The sequence below is a fragment of the Cupressus sempervirens genome, chromosome 11 (genome assembly GCF_028749045.1).
Source record: "Cupressus sempervirens isolate cs-2001-9-10 chromosome 11, ASM2874904v1, whole genome shotgun sequence".
Lineage (NCBI taxonomy): Eukaryota > Viridiplantae > Streptophyta > Pinopsida > Cupressales > Cupressaceae > Cupressus > Cupressus sempervirens.
The window spans coordinates 282,907,154-282,930,002 of NC_143128.1; the positions used below are offsets into that span (position 1 = coordinate 282,907,154).

The 22,849-nt window shown below is 36.7% G+C and overlaps 1 protein-coding gene across 3 annotated transcripts in view; it reads left to right on the forward strand.

The window, feature by feature from the left end:
* LOC149529210 (Tetratricopeptide repeat (TPR)-like superfamily protein) overlaps positions 1 to 22,849 on the forward strand; it is a 185,194-nt gene that overhangs the window by 125,933 nt on the left and 36,412 nt on the right. For all 3 annotated transcript variants that reach the window (XM_089811601.1, XM_089811602.1, XM_089811603.1), the window contains 4 exons: positions 7,822 to 8,069; positions 8,159 to 8,330; positions 8,420 to 8,538; positions 8,682 to 8,739. In XM_089811601.1, the coding sequence (XP_089667727.1) occupies positions 7,822 to 8,069; positions 8,159 to 8,330; positions 8,420 to 8,538; positions 8,682 to 8,739 (597 nt within the window). The remainder of the gene's footprint in view (positions 1 to 7,821; positions 8,070 to 8,158; positions 8,331 to 8,419; positions 8,539 to 8,681; positions 8,740 to 22,849) is intronic.

Genomic DNA, 22,849 nt, shown 5'->3' on the forward strand with positions numbered 1-22,849 from the left:
AAAGGTATTCCCAGGTATCTTACAACATGAGAAGCCTCCCCCCAAGCAATGCCAAATTTCCTGCACCATGTAGGAGAAGACAAGTCCCAACCTAACAAGCAGGATTTGGATATGGAGATTTTGCTTTCTGATGCAAGACAAAATAAGTCTAACTTGATCATCAAATGTTCCGTGTTTTTCTCTTCTAAAACAAAAAGAATAGTTGTATTGTCTGCACACTATACATTACAGATCTCTTTCTTATTTGGGAGTTTAGGGCCCTGGACTCTAGGGGAAAGAGAGGAATCCCTAAGAAGATAGTGAAGGGACTCAACAGCTATAACAAATAATGTTGGAGCAAAAGGGTAGCCTTGTCTAATCGATACGGAAAGAGAAAAAAATTCTGATCTGTTCCTATTGACCTCAACAGTAGCTCTGACGCCCTTCATTAGAGTTCCAACCATATGGAAGAAACCTGTAGGGAACCCAAGGGCTTCAAGCATCGATAAAATAAAACCTCATTCCACCCTATCATATGCATTCTCATAGTCAATAAGCAACATCCCACATTTTGATTTAAGATTTTTGACCAATCTAATGTCTCCCAATAGGGGATGAGGTTCTCTAGGATGTATCTCCCTTTCACAAAACCTGTTTGGGTAGGGCTGATAATCTTGGGAAGAATATTCCCAACTCTTATAGCTAGAATCTTGGCCACACCATATATTATCTTCCTCTTATCTCAGCATCTTACCAAATACTGGTCTAACATATGCCCAACTTTTCCACGGAGATTTGAAAACATTAGAGCCTCCCACCAAAGTTTTCCTTTCCAATGCCAAAAATTCCATAGCATCCAGCTTACTCTAGAATTTGGCTCCACAAGGATGCTCAGTACTTAAGTTATGTCGAATGAGGACTTTCCAAGGCTCCTCCCCTTGGACAGCTTTTGCAATCCATTTAACCCCCAATGCTATTCCTTGCTGTCTAAGGTCCTTCAAACCCAGACTGCTAAGCTCTTTATTTTTCGTGCACCAATCCCATCTAACTGCATGGGTTTTCTTGGCTCCTTTCCCATTTGACAAAAGGTAGTATTTGATAATCTTCTGCGGGAACTCAAACTGATTGACATTAAACAACTAGGCTGAAGAGAAATCAACTGAGTAAGAAGAAAGGATTTTCTGACATACTTGCACCCTTCCAGCAAAAGAGAGGTAAAAAGAGTTCCACTTATTGAGCTTAGTAGTGATTTTATCTCTGATCCAACTACACGTCATTAATGTTAGGGTTAACAGCAAAAGGTATTCCCAAATATCTTACAACATGAGAAGGCCCCCCCAAGCAATGCCAAATTTCCTGCACCATGTAGGAGGAGACAAGTCCCAACCTACCAAGTAGGATTTGGATATGGAGATTTTTCTTTCTGATACAAGACAAAATAAGTCTAACTTGATCATCAAATGTTCCATGTTTTGCTCTTCTAAAACAAAAAAATAGCTGTATTGTCTGCAAACTGTACATTAGAGATCTCTTTCTCGTTTGGGAGTTTAGGGCCTTGGACTCAAGGGGAAAGAGAGGAATCGCTAAGAAGATAGTGAAGGGAATCAACAGCTATAACAAATAATGTTGGAGCAAAAGGGTAGCCCTGTCTAATCGATCTGGAAAGAGAAAAAAAATTCTGATCTGTTCCCATTGACCTCAACAGTAGGTCCGATGTTCTTCATTAGAGTTCCAACCATGTGGGAGAAACGGTAGGGAACCCAAGAGCTTCAAGCATCATTAAAATAAAACCCCATTCCACCCTATCATATGCATTCTCATAGTCAATAAGCAACATCGCCACATTTTGATTTGAGTTTTTTGACTAATCCAATGTCTCCCAACAGGGGATGAGGTTCTCTAGGATGTATCTCCCTTTCACAAAGCCTGTTTGGGTAGGGTTGCTAATCTTGGGAAGAATATTCCCAACTCTTATAGCTAGAATCTTGGCAAGAATTTTGTAAACCACATTGAGAAGTGTGATTAGTCTCCAATTCTTGACGAGCGTTTTGTCACCTCCTTTATGAATCAACTTAATCACCCCTGAATTAATCTCTTGGCCTAAAGAACCTTGATTCAAAGCAAAGTCAAAGTCATCCTTCAACACTAGACTAATCCATTGGGTATTAGATTTGAATAATTCTACAGGAATACCATCTGGGCCAGGGGCCTTATCCCTACTCATGAGAGAGATAGCATAGCTGATTTCTGTGACAGAGATGGGGACTTCAAGGTGCAAGGAGTCTTGAACTGACCACCTTCTAGGAATGATAGTGCAAATTTTGTTCCTAGCTTCCTTCATTCCGCAACCAATATCTTAAGAAGAGAACCATCTCTTATAATGCTACGCAAAAGTATTAAGGATGCTCTCTGGATCAGAAATGGTAAAGCCATTATCACATACACATTCCATCTCATCCTTTGCCTCCTTGAGTTTTAGTAACATGAAGAAAAATTTAGAGCCTCTATCACCCATCTTAAGCCAATTGACTCTTGATCTAATTCTGGCCCCTTGGATCTTTTTGGAGTGGATTACTCTGAGGTCTTGCTTAGCCTTAGCAACAAGTTCCGCAGCTAGGAGGGAAGGGCTTGAATAGAAACTTCAACACCTTGAAGAGAGTTAAGGAGGGACAATTCTTGTACTCTACTATCCTTGGTTTTCTTTTTACCCACAACTTTAATCAAATTTTGCCAAGAGGTCACTGTCTGATTCCAACTAGAAATGAGGTTCTCATGCTGGCAAATGGAAGAGTTGTACCAATGTATAATCTTAACAGCAGCTTGCACTTCATAGTCATCAAGGAGGGAAGAATTTAAAACTAATGCATTAGCGTTCTTCGTAAGATTAGGAATGGAGGAGCCCAGATTGATGATATCAACAAGAATGGGGTGATAGTCAGAGAGATAGAAGGGCAGAACTTTAACATGATTATCATCTGAGGGTTTAGAGCAACTAAACACATTCTTGTCAAAATAGACGCTATCTAGTCTTGAATAGATCGTTTTATCACCTTTCTGAAAATTAGACCATGTGAACCAGATACCTTTTGATTGATTCTTGAGACCAGCTAAAGGGTCAATAAGATTAAGCTTAGATAAAAGTCTGTTCCAAAAATATTGTTCATTGCCCTTCCGTTCCAATTTCAGCCCACCTACTTTATCCTGCGCCCTCTCCACCATGTTAAAATCACCTGCTAGGATTCAGGGGATGTTAGACAGACTGGAGAGTCATTGCCATAGGTTGATTCTATCAGTATGCTTTAGGGGCATAGATAGAGCAAATTCCAAATTCAATCTCTCTTGATTTAAAAGAGACCGATGCAGCTCTATGCAAGGGGAATTGCCTTTTTTATCAATGCACTTTCTCCATTTGAGCCCAATTAGAACAGATGTACCACCTTTTCCTTGCATGTGATTGGTAGACACTGAGATTGCATCTTTCTAGATGCACTTAAGGGAAATTTCTAATGCAAAACCAACATACTTTACTTCTTGCAACAAAATGATGTCAATATCCTTGGTCCATCTAAGGAACCTCTTAACAATATATTTCTTGTTTGAGGTTTCCAATCCTTTGACATTCCAAGAAGTTAGTTTTAGAAATTCCATGAGAAAATCTATTTGTTAATTTCCATGGGGGATTGGAATCCTTTGAAGCACTCAGGCATTTTAGTTATGGCCACCTTGTATCGCTTAGTGTTACCATTAGGCAAGGGAGGCCTTCCTGGTTTTTTCCTGATCACTTCCCCATTATCCAACATTAAAGGCTCATGCTTCTTGGGTTTCCTCTTCTTCTTGACCATAATAGCATTGACCACAAAAGTATCTTCAGCAAGATTGGATTCAGCAGTAGAGCCTTCCCCACCGCTATTTCCTTGGGAGCTAGGAGACGACATCTCACATTCCTTAGGATTACCCCATCAACTGCTAGAACGAGATTCTGGCAAACAATATCAGAGTTGGTCTTACAATCAATATCACAATGCATATCTGATGCTGCAGGAAATACAACCACGGAGAAATCATGTAGCCTTTCTTCTTTACTAAGACAATCCAAAACAAGATTGTTTGGGGGTGCAAGATCATGCTCCTCCTTAGAGTTATTGACCTCAATGGGGGTAATAGGAACAGGGGATGTAGCCTTCTGGCTGCCCTGAATGAGGATGGAGAAGGATTTCTTCTTTGGGTTCAGATCAGCTTTCTTGAGTCTCGTAGCCCTCTCATTGAGAGTTTTTAATGCTAGCTGTTGGGCATTGAAAGGGTGGGCCTTAACGGCAGGAGGGGTAGTATCTAGCCCAAAGCCTATTGTATGCACCTCAGGTAGAAATTCCAACTCTTTCAAGGGAGAAGAGGGAACTGTTGATTCCAACCCAAAAGTAGGTTTAACAAACTTATCTTTCAGAATGTCAAGGGAAACTCTAATATTATTTGCATCTTTCAACCAAAGGGATGCATTGGGGTCTACAAAGATTTGCTTACTTGGTCTTGACACAATAACAAACTTTAACTTAGGGAAATGACCCGAAGCGTCTGTGCCCCTCTTACGGTTGGGTTTCTTAGGTATTAACGAGTAATCTTTCCTTTTGTGTCATTTTTTGCGAAGATAGCAAACTTTGAGGCTGCCCATATAGATAATAGGGCATATAATGGAAGATTCTTCAAGGTCAAGGTAGATGCTATTTGGGCTGTCCACACCAGGGTAATGGATATAAGCACTCTGATATCTACATTGGGGATTAAGGTGTTAGAGTGGTCAACCTTAAGAACCCTTCTAATAGGTTCTAGCAGTTGAGGTACAAAATTCCAAGTATATAGCAGGAGATTTTTGATAGTAATCCACCTAGGGCCAGCAAGGGCAAGAACCTCATCATTGGTGGATTTGAGGGTCCATGGTAAGGCTTTAAACTTGATGCTTCCAACCCTCCAAAATTGTTTTTCCACCACTTATTTTTGCGATGCAGGGTTACAGAAAACCAAAACAAACAACCCCTTCTAAAGCATATAACAAAAAGTAAAAGGATTGTCTAATTTCTTTCCCAAAACTTTATGGAACCAATCATTTAAAAAAATTCCTTGATGGAAAATTAAATGGATTCATGGCAGCAAAAAAGATCGCCGTGTTCTTCAATTTGTTGTTTTCCTTGTTAATCTCTAGTTTCATATGTTCATTAGGTTTAATAACAAATTTGGGCAACGGTAAATCCTTACCTCTATTTCTTTCTAAGGCTTCATGCTTGATGCTTCTGGTAAATTTGGCTTTGACTGGGATGGTTGGGAATCCTTGTAAAGCTTGTTTGCCATGTTGGTTGCCTCTCCTTTTCAACATTGTCGAATGGGATGCAAATGCAAAAGAATGGTCATTGTGGGGCTTATTAAACGCAGCCGGGATTAATTGTTGAATACAAGTTGTTCTCCCGGGCGAGGCTGAGGCCATAAATGCCCTGTACCAAGAATTAAGTCGAGCGCTCTACGGACCGAAGTTGCAGAGCCTTCACCTCCAACCCAGATCATAAATCCTAGTGATTATTCTTCAAAATTTATTTCAATACCCTTACAATGTTTTTATATTATTAAATTTAAATCTTTTCAATTATTAACATTATACTTAAACAAATGTATAAATATATGAAATTAATTTATCTCTTTTTATATAAAATTTTAAACATATAACTCTTTATATATATATATATATATATATATATATATATATATATATATATATATATATATATATATATATATATATATATATATATATATATATATATATTTCCTAATCTGAAAAAATATCATTAATATATTTTTTATTAAAGTAAAAACATAAATAAATATAATTTTTCAGTTTTTAAATAATAAAATTTTAAAAAAGATTTACATTTTATAATTTCTCTATATATTTTAATTTATGCTAATTTTTAATGTTAAAATTAAAATTAAAATTTTAAAATTCTTTTATACTTGCACAATGCACTATAAAGTATAAATGCATACAATACAATACAATTATCAATAAAATAGCAAACAAAATTTGAGATTTTTTGTTTTTAAAATTCGAAAATGATTAAGAATTTACTTCTATCTTTCTAACAGTTTTTATTTTATTTTAAATATCTTTAAATATTTTAATCAAGTATATTGTGATTTTAATGTTAATGAAAAATATTTTTAAATTATGCAATTTTTTCAAAAATATTAATATAATAATTTCCATATTTTTATTCTCTTGCCATCTCTCTCTTTACCCCTCCCTCTCTCCCTCCCTCTCCATCCTCATATTTCATCTATATTTTTTTCTACTCTAGAATCAAAACTATCTACTCATAATCTGTATTCCTATCTACTCTAAACTATCTCATGTTTAATTGGTTTATAGTCACTTACATGGTGCAAAAGGATAATTATTTAACAAGTGATTTCTTAAATATAGTCTTCAGAATTTTCAACAAAGGTTATAGAAGGAGGTTGAGGAGACTCATTTGATTCTTATTATCTTGCATGTTTTTGAAACCCTAGAGTGAAGGTTGAGCAGGTTTGTTGAACAATAGCCCTAGGTCGAAAACCCTATGACAAAGTGTGGTTTTGGGAGTGAAAGATCTTCCTTAGCCCGACACTGTGTGTTCCATTCTGTATTACAATTTTGGACGAATGAAGGAAATATATCATGGTGGATTCACACTGGATCTGTATGGAAAGAAAGATTTTTCTGCATTTAATATCTTTGTGGGTACATGGAATTATATAGACAACAACTTTGTAGAAGTTTCGTAGGCAAATAAAATATTTCTTAAGGAAGGAATTTCATCACAATAGTCCACTTCTGCTGGAAGCTTCATTTCAATATTATCTACGAATATCAAGTTTATTGCCAGCAATCCTTGTTTATGAACACCAAATTATAGTTGTCAACTATTTTCTTTGATGTCCCTGAGCTCTGTTCAATCTAGACTCTGTTTTGCTTACTCAGCATCCATCGTTGCAATTGTATTTGGTTTCACTTGAAGGTTAGGGAAATAAGCGTTTGCATATTATAAATTCGAGTTTCTGGATCAGCAGTTATTTATTCATTTTTTATTGTTTCCATCTCCTTTAGTTTGCCAAATGTTTGACAAAATGTTTTAGCTATTCCATTGGTTTTGGTATGAGTTGATAGTAATAAATTATCTAGAATATCAGATACAACTGTTCTAAGTGATTGCAACCAGATTTTTATCAGAATAGATTGCATGTGAAGTGCTGATAATGTTTGCAACTAATATGAGAAATTAGAATTATTGCAAGTTTGGAAGAAAATTCTTGGTGAGGAGATTTCATGCACAGACACACACGTGCATGTTACAGGTATCCATATATCACATTTTTGGGTGCTAGGACAGAATGAAACATTTCAGTTTATTATTTGATACTTATGTTAGTGCAAGCAGTTAATTGTAAGTTTGTTCTATACTTAAAACTTAGTTTGGAATGGGGTGCAGTATTTCATGTTTGAATCAGTTTTGAGTTTTGAATTGGCACGATGCAGATTTTTGTATGTGTCACAGTGCATTGTAGGTGAAATACTTCAGTTTATTATTTGATATATATGTTAGTACAAGAAGCTGATTGTAAGTTTATTTCTTTGCTCAAAACTTGTTTGGAATGGGTGCAATAATTTATGTTTGAATCAGTCTTGAATTTTGAATTGGGATGATGCAGGTTTATGTTTGTGTTGCTGTGCATTGTAGGTGATTGCCTATTATTTTTCCTCTTAGAATATTATCATTTTCAACAGAAATAAGGAACTTGTTCTTGCTTGTCTTTTGATAGGTTGCTTATTCTCAATCTTTGCCATGGGAAATGGAAGGTGTAGACTTCAAAAAGGAGAGCGAGGCATTTGAGTATTCTATTTGTTCCTGGAAACAGCATCGTCTTCAAGCAGCAATTAGTGCTAAGCATGCTTATGAATGTGCACTGCACTTGAATCCTTGGCAGGCAAATTTGTACAAGGATATTGCTAAATCTATTGAATTAATACATCGCTTTGATCATAAGGAAATGCCTGACCAAAATGTTTGGTAAATAATTCAAATGCTAGCTATTTCTTTATTTTGATACCATGCATAATATATTTATGAACTAAATACATTTTGATGAATTGATTCAGGTGTTTGCAAGAGGTCATGGCATTAGGGGGGCTAATTCTTGAAGGCGACAATGCTGAATCCTGGATAACCATGGGCTGTTTATCAAAACAGAAAGCAATACAGCAACATTCATTTATTAGAGCCCTTCAGGTTGATGGATCCCATGCTCTTGCATGGGCACAACTTGGAAAGGTATTTTTATGTGAGTTTGCATCATACATTGTGGCTTGTGCTGGTCGTTGTCTGTATTAGTTTATAATTAAAAAATTATTTATGGACAGTTGTACTTAGTTGAAGGCCAGAAGGAACTAGCTAGGCAGGCATTTGATTGTGCTAGATGTGCAGATCCATTACTAGCATTATCTTGGGCTGGCATGTCCGTTCATGAACACAATGAAGGGTAATAGATAGTCTTTTATCGAGTGAAAACAGCTTTTTTGGGGATATTTTCGTACATTCTTTTGATGCTATTTTAGACTAATAGGCTTTTGTATTAAGGAGTAATATGAGTCTCATTCTTATTTATTGTGATGAATTTTGTAGGGCTAAGGCTGTTCTAGAGGCATTTGCAAGTTGCCTTTATGCTGTTCAGTTGATGCCGGTACTTCACACAAACTGTGGAATATATTTTGCTTGTTTGACAAGTTCCATGATATAAATTTGATGTGTTGAGTGGAATGTGTGATTAAATAGAAAAATAATAAAATTGTCTGTGATATGAATGTAAATATAGTTGTCACCTTTGTGAGCCAAATACTGATGTCACACATTTCATGAATACAGGAGTCACAATATGTCTCCTTTTCTTTTCTTTCTCATAAAAAAATAGAACATAAAAAATTTGGGCTTATTTTTTGATAAAGAAACACTATATTGCCAAATCAGGTGGAACCCCAGCTTTTTCAGATACAATTTGTCCAGAATTGGACATGGATGCGATTTGACTGCAAATCTAGCAGGGTTCTATTTTCAGTAGCCAAATGTAATAACCCCAACTGGCACTTGCTACTGGAAATAAGATCCTTCTAAATTTTCTAGACTTTTTTGCAACTAAGTCAACCATCAAATTATGCTCAAGCTTGCAACTAAACACTTGTATTATTGTTCACCTCTAATGACTTTATTTCAATGCTATAATTACTATTAGTATATCACAATTGCTCATGATCTAGCAAATTGTTATTCAATATGCAAGAAAATCCAGAAACAATGCAACTTGCAGTAGACTGAAAAATGCATACATTTACTTGTAATTTCCCCTACACAGCCACTGTTGTTTGCAAGGAGGAAATCTGCCCAGCTTGTATACTCACACCAGACCTGTTGAAATGATAGCAGGCAGTCCAGAACAGATCGGAAGGAAGAGAAAGTACTGCCTAGGCCCAGGCACACCAATTAATGATACTTGCTGCCCAAAATTTCAGTATTCAGGATGCCCCAAACAGAGATAGTAATGTCTGAAAATACAAATGAAACTGCTCCCAAGAAAACATAGATAAAATCATAAAAGACCCAATTTGCAGGTTAAGCAAATGCCCAGTAATATGTAATTATGACATTTGAAGCTCAGAGAACCACACACCACAGATCTGGGAGTACAAATACCCAGCCAATACACACAGAATGCAAATTAAATACTTGCCCAATAGCAACAGAATTGGTATCCAGAATTGCAAGACACACTGACACCTCTAAATGCAGATTTACTGGTCTTGCAAGTCACAGTATTACAGAAAGGAAAATGCCGTAATCTGGTTGGCAAAAATAATCAAACAAATCCTGTATACCTCAGCACAGAATTGGATGTATCAAACCTCTTCAGCAAAGACTTGTCTTCTCAGCTACATGAAGCACAGTATGAAAAGACATTGAATTCACCAATGGACAATCAGCTCCTCAGCCACAGTAGAAACAGTAGAGGAAGCTCTAGAATCAAACACTCAAATCAAACCCTTACACTTAAGCAAGGGCACAGAAAATTAGAACTCAGAAAGCCACAAAGGCAGCAAAAACAAATAAATATTTAAGCATGCTTTTCTCAACAAATGAGCTTGTATTTATAACCTCCAGATGCCCTTTTTGTTGCCAAAATGTAACTTCACTCAAGAAGCTTCCATTAGATTCTTTCACTTCACTTGGCTTAACTAAAAATGGCTCCTTCCAATGATAACTGAACCCTCAATTTAAGTGAGATTATAAAGTTAAATTATAACTTTATAATAAGCCATTTAATAATTTAATAATAATTTGGCCACTAAAAATATAATAACTCTCAAAATACTCATCATTTAAATATGCCGTTTGAAATAGGAGTCATACCTATACTTTCTCCATGTGACCAAGTGTACTTTCCAAAAATCGAAAGGGTCCATCTCAATCAACACCCCACTTACCACAAATATTAAGTACACAAAACTAAGCCCAAACAAAGTCCAGTCTAAGCCAAACGAAGACCAACTTGTAGCTTACTGAATTGTGGAGAAGACAAGACCCTCCCAAGCCAAGCCACTGCCTCAGAAGACCCTCTATCCACAATGATTAGCCTACGAGGATCACAATAATAGGCTAATCCCTAAAACTCCGATGCTGGCGAAAATTGGGACATTACACCAAAGTCTCGTGGAATTATCAAACGACATATCTCGGTAATTCAAGGTTAATGCAATGTTTCTAAATTGATTCCAAGGTAGATGAGCCATCTGAAACCCTAAACAACAGCCCCGGAACCCCAAATGACTATTATAAAAGATTTCATGTGTTGAACTCCCCCAAGCAACAACAAATAGGTTTTTTGTCTGTGATACGAGCATACTAGCATATTTAGTTTGAAGCAGTAGGAATGGGTCGCAATGGTTATGGAAAGGGATCAATGGAATGAGTTGCAATAAACAAGTGAATGGAGTTGCGCCATGTTTGCAAGAAGCTTCTTAACCACACTTTTTGCATAAATTTAAGTTGTTTGAATCTTCTGTTTCAAATCTAAATTTGTGGGAAAAGGATAATTTAGAATCTTTACTTATTTTAGTGGAACAACTATCATTCAAGAATTGAAAAATAGTTGTGGAAAAAAGATGGTGTGTGAAATAAACAACAACTACATACTGCCAACAATACCACTTAGCTTCACAAATTTCTTTCTCTTTTTTAATATCTTGTTTATATTTTTCTCAAGTTCTAATTTCATAATTAATAATGTTTACTATCAGTAGGAATTTAATATGGCTTGTAATGTCCCATGTATAGCTAGTGTCATTGATTGAGTTGTTATTGTTAGCTCATCATCACGACCTGTGTGGGGCTAATGTTGTGTTTTGAGGGTCTCTGGTTTGAGCTGTTACCCTTGGCAGAGGTGACGCTACTTCTTTTCAGTGATGTTTAGGATTAGGAACGTGCTTCTACATTTTTTGTTTGGCTCGTGTTGAGGGACTTATATTTATATTTATAGTAAGTCAATTAAGTTTTAGTTAATTAATTTTAATGTTAAAAGCTTATGATATAGTTTGGATCCATCTAAACATAAAATAGATCCACACTCTCCTCGATAGAAATATGTTGATATGATACAAGTGGCTCTACGAGGTGTTGGATACATTTGAAAATGCAAGAGATGTGAGAAACAATTTCTAGTTCATATTTTCAGGTGGAAGCCCATTTCCATGGAACTCCTAAAATAATGGTGTACTTATATTGGGTGAGGTAATGTTAATATATATTGAACAATCACAAGCAAAAGAAGAAGTAGCACACAAATTAAATCAGCTGGTTGAAAAAAGAAATAAAGTAATGCATCTTCCTTGTGCTTTTGATATTGTAGTAGAAAACCACCCATAGTGTGGTGCACTTGATGTTCAAAATGAAAAACGAACTGTAGTCAAAAGATCAAAGAAACTTTTGGATAGTTCATTCCAAGGAAAGTTGAGACATTATTGACCAACATGTAGCAAGATGTATTTGTGCAAATCGGTTGGCTTTCAATCCTATTTTTCCCATATTGGAAAGAAATGGTGAAAGAAGTTAATAAAGAACCAAAATGATACAAGGGCCTAGGTTATAAGATAGTGCATGATACCTTGTTGTAAAAAGAGGTGAAGGTTGTTGAAGATGCAACTAAGCCCATATGGTACTCATTGATTGAGATAGCTAAGTAGATTTTTTAGATGGGCAGGAAGGTTAAAAAAGCTGCCCCTTGATCAATGTCATAGTGATGTCCCCAAAAGGGGGAATGGTTTTGAGATTCATGTATTGTTAAGGGTAGGTAAAAAATGAACAATTTATTTTGATATTCTTATAGCAGCCATTGAGGTATAGGGCCTTTTAACATTGTTTAAATCATAATAGACATTATAAACAATTGTAGTGCTGCATGGTTGTTGGTTGAAGAATGATATCAACGTATCTTTTCGACAACTTGTGTGATTAGCCACTAAATCTAACCCTTCAAAAAATAGGGCATGGGTAGGGTATGATTCCACACTCTTTATTAGATTCCTTAATGTATGAGATAGGCTGCGAGTTCTAAGGGCTCGTAGAAAATTCTGTCCTCTTCCATCTAAAATCTATTTGGATGATCATCTCACCAAATCATAAGTTACCGAGCTTAAACATGCCCGAACTTTAGTTGCTGCAGCTTGTCTTGAGGTTAAACGGGCTGTTATCTGCAACCTTAAGGTGATTATCAGAGATAGTCATCCACCGGGTTGGGAAACCAGGTTGGCTCTCCTGTCCAAGTGACGCTTATAGGGTTACGATGGGGTGGGAGGACTCAGTGATTGCTTGATTGTTTGCTGTTCGAATGGCAATGGTACTCTTTAGTCATTACCTAGCTTTTTATGGATGTCATTGGCATTGTGGAACGTTATTCTTGTTATTGAGACATGAGAGTCCAACTGGTCCTCTTCCCAAGATTCCTAGGTTTTAGTGGCTTTCTGTTCATCGGGATGAGGTTAGGTTCTCTGGGGGTGTCCGATGCCCTAGTGGTGTCGCTTGCCTCATCTGTGACCGACTCGTCAGTTGGACGACTATCATGCACTCTGACAACCTTGCTATATTCATGTGGTTCATATCAGAGGTAGATTGGGCAGAGATCTTATCATTGCGGTTTGTTATTTCCTATCAGCTACATCTCCATATGCGGTTCATAGCCCCGAGGGTGACTCTTGTAGTGACCTCTGCAATTGTATTGACAAATTCTCTTCTTTGGGGAACTTGGTTATTCTAGGGGATTCCAAGCCCGTACCAGAGATCTTCAAGCCCCTTTTTCATGATCTGCGATCTCATTCATTATGCACCTCTGAGTTTGACAGTGCTATGAATGGTTTAGAACGCTCCTCTGATGACATTGATGACCCCTTGACATGGTATGGCAAACAACTCCATCTCTGTGATTCTTCTGCTCTTGTGGTTCTTAACGAGCTTCCTTGCTTCCCCGATTCTAGGTTGTTTACTTGCTGGCCCCATTGTGGTGGTGTTAGTTTCATTGATTACACCCTCACCTGCACCTCCTTCATCCCCTTTGTTAGCCACTTCTCTATTTCCCACCTTCTGTTGGCTTAACATTCCTTCTCCAGTCTCACCATCTGTGCCCCTTCCCCCACCCAACCTGCCACCCTTGTCTACGCCTTCTCCGACCCCCTGTGCTACCCTCACCTTCCTGCACCACCTTTTCCTTAGTGGATGCAAATCGTGACCTCTTCATTGCCCACCTCAAATGCTTTCTTCGAGCCACTCCCTTCATAGACTTGTCATGTGCTTCCACCATGTTTGACACCATCTAGATGATGATTTGGGAGGCCCACACCCTCGTTTTCCCACACTTTTCTGCCCCCCTCGCTGCCCCTCCTTCTCGCCCCAACTCTTGTCCCCAAAATTGTTGGTTTGATGATGATTGCAAGTCTTTTCATCGCCTTGTTCGTTCCACCTTCACCACTCAGGATCCCTCCTTCCCTTGGGTCAGACTCTCCTATTGTAGCTTTGTTCGTTGGAAGAAGTGTCTCTTTTACCTAAAGCTGTGCAGATCCCACAACTCTTCCCTTGGGGCCTTCTTGAAGCACTTTTGGCGCACATGCGTTTCTTGCCACTTTCCTTGCTAACTTGGATTTCAGCTTCGTCATCTCCTACATTGTCACCCTCTACGACATTTTTGGTCAACCTCCCCTTTGCATGTCCCCCCTCTCCACTGCTACCTCTTTACCATTTCCACCATTGTTAAGGCCGTTAGAACCATGATTTGTCGCAGGACTACTAATGAGGAAGGATTTCAGGCAAGGCTCTTCAAGTTGGGGATTTTTATTCTTAGTTCGTAACTTGCTCTCTTCAACAGAGTGGTGTGTAGTGGTTTTCCGCCATCTTTGTCGCACCATGTTATCCACCCGATCCACAAGGCTGGGCCAACCTCTGATCCGGGGAACGACATGACCATTATGATTGGGCATACCTTTGCCAAACTTTATATCGGAGTTTTGTGCATTATTCTCACGAGATGGATGGACAAATTAGATTGCAGGGCTAGAGACCAGGCTGGTTTCAGAGCAGATTTTCAGACTATTGACTACATTCTCACTCTTAGGACCAATATTGGGGAGACTCGACACCGCTCGACAAAAGCCTTCTACTACTTTGTAGACTTTCACAAAGCCTTTGATGCTTTCCCCACTCGATGTTATTTCAGAGACTTAGGGATATTGGGGTTTCCGAGGTTCTGCTTGTGGTCGTCATGAGGCTTAACGAGAGGGTCGTTGGTTGTAGCAGAACTCTTCTAGGCTTCTCCCATTTTATTCAAAGTTCTATTGTGGTCAAGCAGGGCTTCCTACTATCTCCTACATTGTTTGGTATTTCCATTGATGAGCTTTAGACCTATTTGAGGAGTTTCTTGCTTCTCGAGGACGAGTGTTATCTTCATTAGGACTTGATTTTCATCCTTCTCTTTGCTGATAACGTGGTGTTTTTGTCTTCCTCCCCTGATGGGTTACAACGTCTTTTGGATGGGTTGACCTCCTTTTGTGATTCTCGACAGTTGGTGGTCAACTTGGGCAAGCTTGGGTTATGGTTTTCAACTGCTTGAAAACCGCTCATCTCCATTTCTTCTTTAGAGGGATTGAGATTGAGATGACTTCCAACTACAGCTATTTGGGCATCTGGTTTTTTGGGCCGTGTTTTGGTCTATAATTGACCATGACATCGTGGGTTATCAAGGGGCTAGGTTTACTTGCTTTACTTGAGAGGCAGTGCTTCAAACATCATTTCTAGTATAGCATGTTTAAGATGCATATCTTAGACTTCTTGGTTAGACCTATTGTCCTTTATGGCTCGAACATCTATAGGCCCTCCCTATTGGCTATTGACTGGGCTTTGGTATAGAGGGTGCAGACTCTTCTTCTTTGATGTCTCATTCTCTGTCAGCCGATTAGTACCAGTATTATCTTGGTCGAGTTTGGTGCTTATCCCCTCAAATTTTTCACAATCTTTGATATGGTATGGTTACTTCACAGATTCAGGGGCTTTGCAAACTTTGTTGATGGCAGATACTGTTATTCCTACTTGGCCTACTGTTCCTTAGCTTTGATTGTAGCTTCATAACCTACTAGTTATGCTCGGTGTTGGTATGCTCAAGCCTCGAGTGTGCTAAGCTTTGTGGGTATTGATATTGACTACCTTCCTCTCAGTATTCTCTGGATGCTCTCGCTCATCTCCTCCCTCCTCAGTCAAAGTTGATTGAGATTACCAGGATGGACATCTATAGGAGTTTTGTTCATGTGACTTGGGTCGACTTGTCGGCGGGTCTCCACTTGCCTATGGGCTTCTATGTAGAGCACTATTTTGACATTCAGGATGGCATTATTGTTCGACCTTACTACTCCCGACGGTGGCCTCATGCCTTAATGTATCCAGGTAGGCTCTTGGCTCTCATCGGCTCCATATCCAAACAAATTACCAGACCAACAAAGATGAGCAGTTTTATTAGTGTTGTGACATGGGTGTGGTTGAGACTGGGATCCATTTCCTATTCTATTATTCTATCTACTATGAGATTTGGGGGAGGTTCCATTGCTTATTCAGAGAGTGTAGGTCCCTATCCTCCTTAAGTTATGATGATCAGTGATGTGTTGCACTCTATCTCTATGAGGCCTTCTGTCCTTAGGATCTCACTCTTTGGGAGTCTTTCCCCTCTAGATTTGGATCCCTTCATCAACTTATTGCTTCCTTCTTCACTCTGGTTACCTTTCCTAGAGGGACCAAGTGGTGTGGGAACTTGTCTACAGCTTCTCACATCAGATCTGTGAGACCATGGTGAGACCATACACATGCACCACCAGTGACAATGACCCTCCTCTCTTTGGCGATAGGTTCAAACTCCTCTGCACATTAATAGTTATCCTTTGATGTTGAGCTACTTTTTGACGACTATGAATTGCTAGTTGTTTGGTGGTTTCGTAGTCTCTCTTGTATAGTGTTGTTTCTCTTTGTTTGCTTCTTGCTTTGTTCTTGTCCCTTTTCTCGGACACCATCTGGTGGTCCTACTACTTTCTGGCATCTGTTTGACTTTTAGTCCCTTAGGTCCGTTTGTGTTCTCTTGTTGGACATTAATATCTTATCTTACCTAATGCCTAAAAAGAGTGAGTGCCCTGCCTTGCAAACTACTAATCCTCCTCATTATGCAATATAATATATAAAGTTGTAGCAAACAATCTAGAAAATTGGTTGAAGATTGAAATGAACAAAATAGTTTACCTTGGGGAAGGAGATCTTTGATTGTAGAATTGTTGCTTTGGAGGCCTGACACACAATCACCATGGAAAAGCCAAGGTTGGACGTGGACGAGGGTACTTGGGTACTTAGGTACATGTACAGGCTCAAGTACGACTATTTTTCAAAATAGGGGATAGGGGTACTTAAGGTACAAGTACTACTATTTTTATTTATAATTTAATATTTGTAAAATATCTAAAAATATGGGTTATGACAATGGTTTTCAAAACAAAAATAGTGGAAGTATGCAGATGTAATGTATTCTTTGCAGTTTCAGATTTGCAATATGCTTGTGATTATAATAATAATAATAATATGTAATTGTGATGCATAACAAAGAAGCTGACTTTAAACATGAACAAGAGGATAATAAATCATATAACAACATATTGCAAATAATGAACTTCTGAGTTGAAAAATGATAAAGTTTAGTGTTGATTTATCAAAGTTTTGAACTAATTGCATTTTGAATTAAGCTTGATAAACAACAATTTGATACACAAACCAAAATCCGAAACAAAAACCATAAATCTTAATCAAGGTCTTTTGCTATGAGCTCTCCATCGACTACTTGGTACTTGGGTACACATCCTTGGTGTAGCATGTGTATCCATGCAACCTTGGGAAAAGCTGAAGAATTTGCCTATAAAACTTTGGATTAGCAAAGCATATTATTGATGAGTAACATGGATCATTTTCTACAAATGTACTAACATCGCCAATGTGATTGATATCTTCCAACGTCAGATTTGAAGACTCATAAATATGAGAGGAGGAGACATGTCTCACGAAGAGACATGTCTCTATAGTTAATGATCATTAGTTAATATCTAAGTTTCCATATTCGCTCACCTATATGCAAATTCGGAAGTCGATTTGCTGTAAATTCGAATTCAATTCGAAGTCGTGTTAAATTCGTTGTTTAACTGGTAAAGTCGCTGCACATTCAGCAAAAGGGACCTTGGTTAGGACTATTTTAAACAAATTTTCTTTTATGCAGTCGAACCTAGGGAGACCTTTGGTGACATTGATCGATTGTAAGAAGAATTTGGGCGGAATTGATTAATTTTATTGTCTTTTGGACAACTCAGTATTTCCAAATTCTTAATTCCATATTTAGCATCAATGTGTGAGATCAGCTGTCATTGGACCAACAAGTTCTAGATTTTCAATTTGCATTTATATTATCTTGAAAGGATAATATCTTGGTTGAGTTTTGATATGTTTTCTTGAATATGTTCATGATTTTTGCAAGTAGCTGTTTTGAATATGTTTTGTTTATAATATTGATCATTAGTTGATAAATCAAATAGAGAAGCAATCTCAAGTTATTCATGGTACTATCAGCTCCTACAAATTGAGACTTGAGATGAGTGTTTCGAACTAAATCATTAATATATATTGGTGGTGTATTTTGCTAAATTACTTCAAAATTAGCATAGTACTGTATGAATGTATTTGCTATATATGTATTGTACGGACAAACCCAAAATGAATCCAAACCCAGCCCAAAAAAATATGATCGAATTTTGAACCCGAATGTTGACCCTGCATCTGAACCAGAATCCGAATAGTAACCACCATGAACTCAATCAGAGGGTAGTACAAAGGCTTTCACCTCATTCTCTCACAGAAAAAATGCATTACAAGGAATTTCACATAGAGCTTCTCCTTATAGAGAAGATATTATGTACAAAGGATTGCACCTCAAAATTCTCCATCTGAACATTCATCTTGGGAAGTCAGGTCCTCTAGTTACTCCCTTAGAGTTTCTCTTCCCGAAAGGATTCTTGTCAGAATTACTCTCGATTTGATATTAATCTTCTGATTTTCAAGTAATAAGTCAATACTTCCTCATGATGCACTTGAGAGTAGGCCCATCAAAACAATGCAATTTACACATGTATTTCTAGACTCCTTTTGAGTATCAATCTTCTAAGCTCTTGTGCTGCCTTTGAAGAAGTGTCATACTCCCTCTCAATGTAGAAGAAAAATCATAATCTAAATTATCAAAGATATTTTCTTCAAGAGCCTTACTCTATCTAGCTTGATCACAACTTCTTTTACGCTACTCTCATACGTTGTCTAATGTGTCATTCTTCTTTTCCTGCAAGAATATCCTCAAACATAAAGGAAAACATCAAAGCAAATAACCCTTATAGTATGTATAGAATTACAAATAAATGAATAGATAAATGTAAAAAATACAAGTATTTATTTGCCCGTGAGGGTCATGGAACATCTCCTTTTCTAAGGATGGTTCAAGTGGGAATGAAACATTGGTTATAATTCCCCCCCCCCCCACAATATAAAATTCCAACTCTTATATCATTGAACACTTTTACACCACATCAAATATGGCAATTTCTTTCTAAGTTCCAACTTTCTCCTTTCATCCATTGAGGATCCAAATATTCAATGAGCTTAAAAGTAAAAACAAACTCATCCACGATTCGCCAATATCTAGATTGAGTACGACTGTGCCACATGAATGAATCTACAATTGATACGTTGAGCTTCATTCATCAAAGAGAGACTTGTAGATAGTTCAAATGAATTCTTAAAAGCTTCATTAACGTCTCACAACAACTCAAATTTCCTTTGTTCATGCAAAGGTATTTGTTAGAACTTTTGATTAATAATATATTTTGCATCACATAAGATCGCCATCATATATTGGGGGCAAGTCCATTAAAATCACATAGTCACGAGGTATATCCATAAGTCACGGTCCTCTTGATTGTGGCAATTTATTGATCACTAGAGGATCCCTCTCAACATTGTTTACACCCTTTGAATCAATATAATCAAGATCACCAAAGCTTGACTGAGTCACAACCTCCATCTGCTCCCTCTCTTTCGAGGTTGCCTCTAACAAAATGTCAAGCTCCCTCTTCCTGCAATAACATTCTTAGAGGAAAAGATCAAGGCACATAGCTCTTATAACATATTAATATTAATTAGGATGTTAGTAATTTAACTCATGCCCATTACTAACAACATAAATGATTATAACATCTCTTTAATTTCAATAATAGAATTAAGATAACACAATACATCACTTCTATATATATGACTTTCCCTTAAATGACATTCTCCTAGAAACTCAATATTTATAAATATATTTAAATTTCATTTCATTTCAGTTATATTTCAATAACAATATTAGTAACTCACAATAATACTAATCATTTATATTGGTTAACATATTTATATGTAACAAAACATATTATTAATTTATTAAATATCATTTTTAATTTAAGATACTTTACTAATAAATTCTCATTTAAGAAAATTTAATAATATATCTAATAAAACAATGTGTAAGAAGGACTTAAAATAATATACCTCTTATACTTACTTTAATATGATCAGATCCTCCAACCTTACCCTCTCCTCCCTCAATTAAGTGCAACAAACCCTTGAGAGATCCGGAGAGTAAATTTTTGTAGCAATAATAATCCATGTCATGCATTTTAGATGGGATATATTCCAACCATTTGTGTTTCTTCACAACTTTCCAATGACGTTCTAGAATCGCCAAGAGTTGCAACCTTGGCGTAACACTCTCTTCTCCATTTCAATAAAGTGATTATTGTTGTTTCAGAAAGATGTGACATTGAGTGAATTAAGAGCCTCTAAATTCAAGGCCATTATGTTCATATTAGTCAAATAAAAAATCTATATTCAAAATTGATAATATTTAATGGATCTCATATCCATGATAACTATAATATATTATATAAGACTATAACATTTACCTTTAAATGATATTAAACAATATACCATAACTTTGAATAATATTCACAGTCCATATTCTAATTATTATTTCCATATCCCGACTATATATATTTAAATATCTTAACTAACATATTCATAGACTAATAATACTTACCTCTACCCTTCATCCACATGGATAGCTTTCAATACACGGTGGATAGGTACTATACAAATCGTATCATTCTCCTTACTCTTGTTAAATACACACTGCTGACTCTGATATTCTTCTCTGCATCTCCTTATCTTTTTCAATTCATTTAAAACCAAGGTTGCACGGGTATGTGGGTACGGGAATGGGAACGGGTAAGGGTATACATATTTTCCAAAGTAGGGGACGGGGGTACGTGTGTATGCCTAATTTTTTCTATATAATTAATATTTTATAGAAAATATAAAAATCAAAATATATGTCATGAGTCATGAAATGGAGCATTCAAAACAAGAAATTTGAAAATATGAGCCATAAGTCAAATTATATATATATGCTATTGCTGAATGTTTAATGTTTAAAGTATTTTTTATAATAGGGGACGGAGGTACTTGGGTATGTCAAACTTATTTAAAAATTATACTTTTATATTTATAAAAAATCTGAAATTATGAGTCATGACAATGGTTTTTCAAAACAAGAATAGTGATAAAGTTTGCAAATGTAATGTATTGTTTTCAGTTTCAGATTTGCTATATGTTTGAAATAATAATACATGATAAATGCTTAGATGCATAACAAAGAAGGCAGACTTTAAACATGAACAAGAAGATCCTAAATCATATGACAATGACATATTGCAAATGATAAACTTATGACTTGAACAGTGATAAAGTTTATTGTTAATGAGTATCAAAGTTTCAAACTGATTTGGTATTGAATTAAGTTTGATAAACAACAAGCTAATACAAAAATAAAAAACCAAAAAAAAATTCAGAATCTTAATCAAGGTCCTTAGCTATGATGCTCTCCACCAAGTACCCAGTACATGGGATACGTGTACTTGGTACTTGGGTACGTGGGTACGAGTACTAGGGGTGTGGCTACGAGTACCCATGCAACCTTGTTTAAAACCTTTCACACAAGAGTCATGCCTTTCTTTACTAGTTTTAAATCAAACTTAAATACATCCTTTATTATTACTTTAAGTCTGATTGCCCAATAGTGACGTATGGCTCCTTAGCACCAATTGGGATAGACACGATGCCATTGGTGTTTTATTTGTCTTTCAAGGGGTTAGTATCCCAGGCTTTACTCTATTGTCGGTGCCCAATGTGAAAGTTAGTTCTACGTGGGTGGGTGACTAGGTAGAGCCTGGTTTATTCCTCCCTCGAGACTGGTTGCATGCCCACATCACCTAGTGTACGCTTACCAAAACCTCTAGTCCAAGCATATTAATATTCATATCAATGGATGTAGTGGTAATTTATGCGAGTTCGAAACTTAAGGTAGGCTTCGCTCGTAGCTCGCTCGTGTTCATGTTTGGTAGCTTCAGTCAGATAAGCCTATGACTATATATAATTATATATGAGATATAATTACATAAAATGAGAAAAATTAATATAATAATGATATATATTAATATAAAATTATATTTATTGCTATATTAATTGTCATAGTAACGAATAGACATGTCCCTTATAGGACATGTCTATTCTTAGTCCTTGCTCATTATAAATAAAAGGTCATTGGCATTTGGAAGACACATACCAAAATATGGTAGTGCTATTACATTTGCAACAACCCTTGAAAAATCAACATGGTATTAGAGCCTAGTTGCAGATTAATACAATGAAAAACACTCCAAATGCTTATAGAGCTTGATTGGTTAAAGAACAAGGATTTGTGATGAAAGAACTACTTTGGACATGTTATATATGTGTTCCCAGATTTGGTAGTGTTCTTGAACTTAGTTTGACAGAGCTCGACGTGTTAAAATCCTTTATAAAACTAGGTACAAAGAATTAACGACTTACTTCTTGGTGAAAGTTGGGTGCCACAAATTTATTTGGACCTGTGGTGTAGAGATTTGCACTGATGATAGGAGCTTGTTGTGTTTGGCGAGTGATTTTAACATTGCAGTATTGGAAATAATGTTGATTCCCAACGAATGTGAGGTGGAAACCACTGGGGATGCGTCTTGCTTTATGTTTTAGTTGATTTGGGTATGTGTATTGACAATGTTTCAACCAATTTC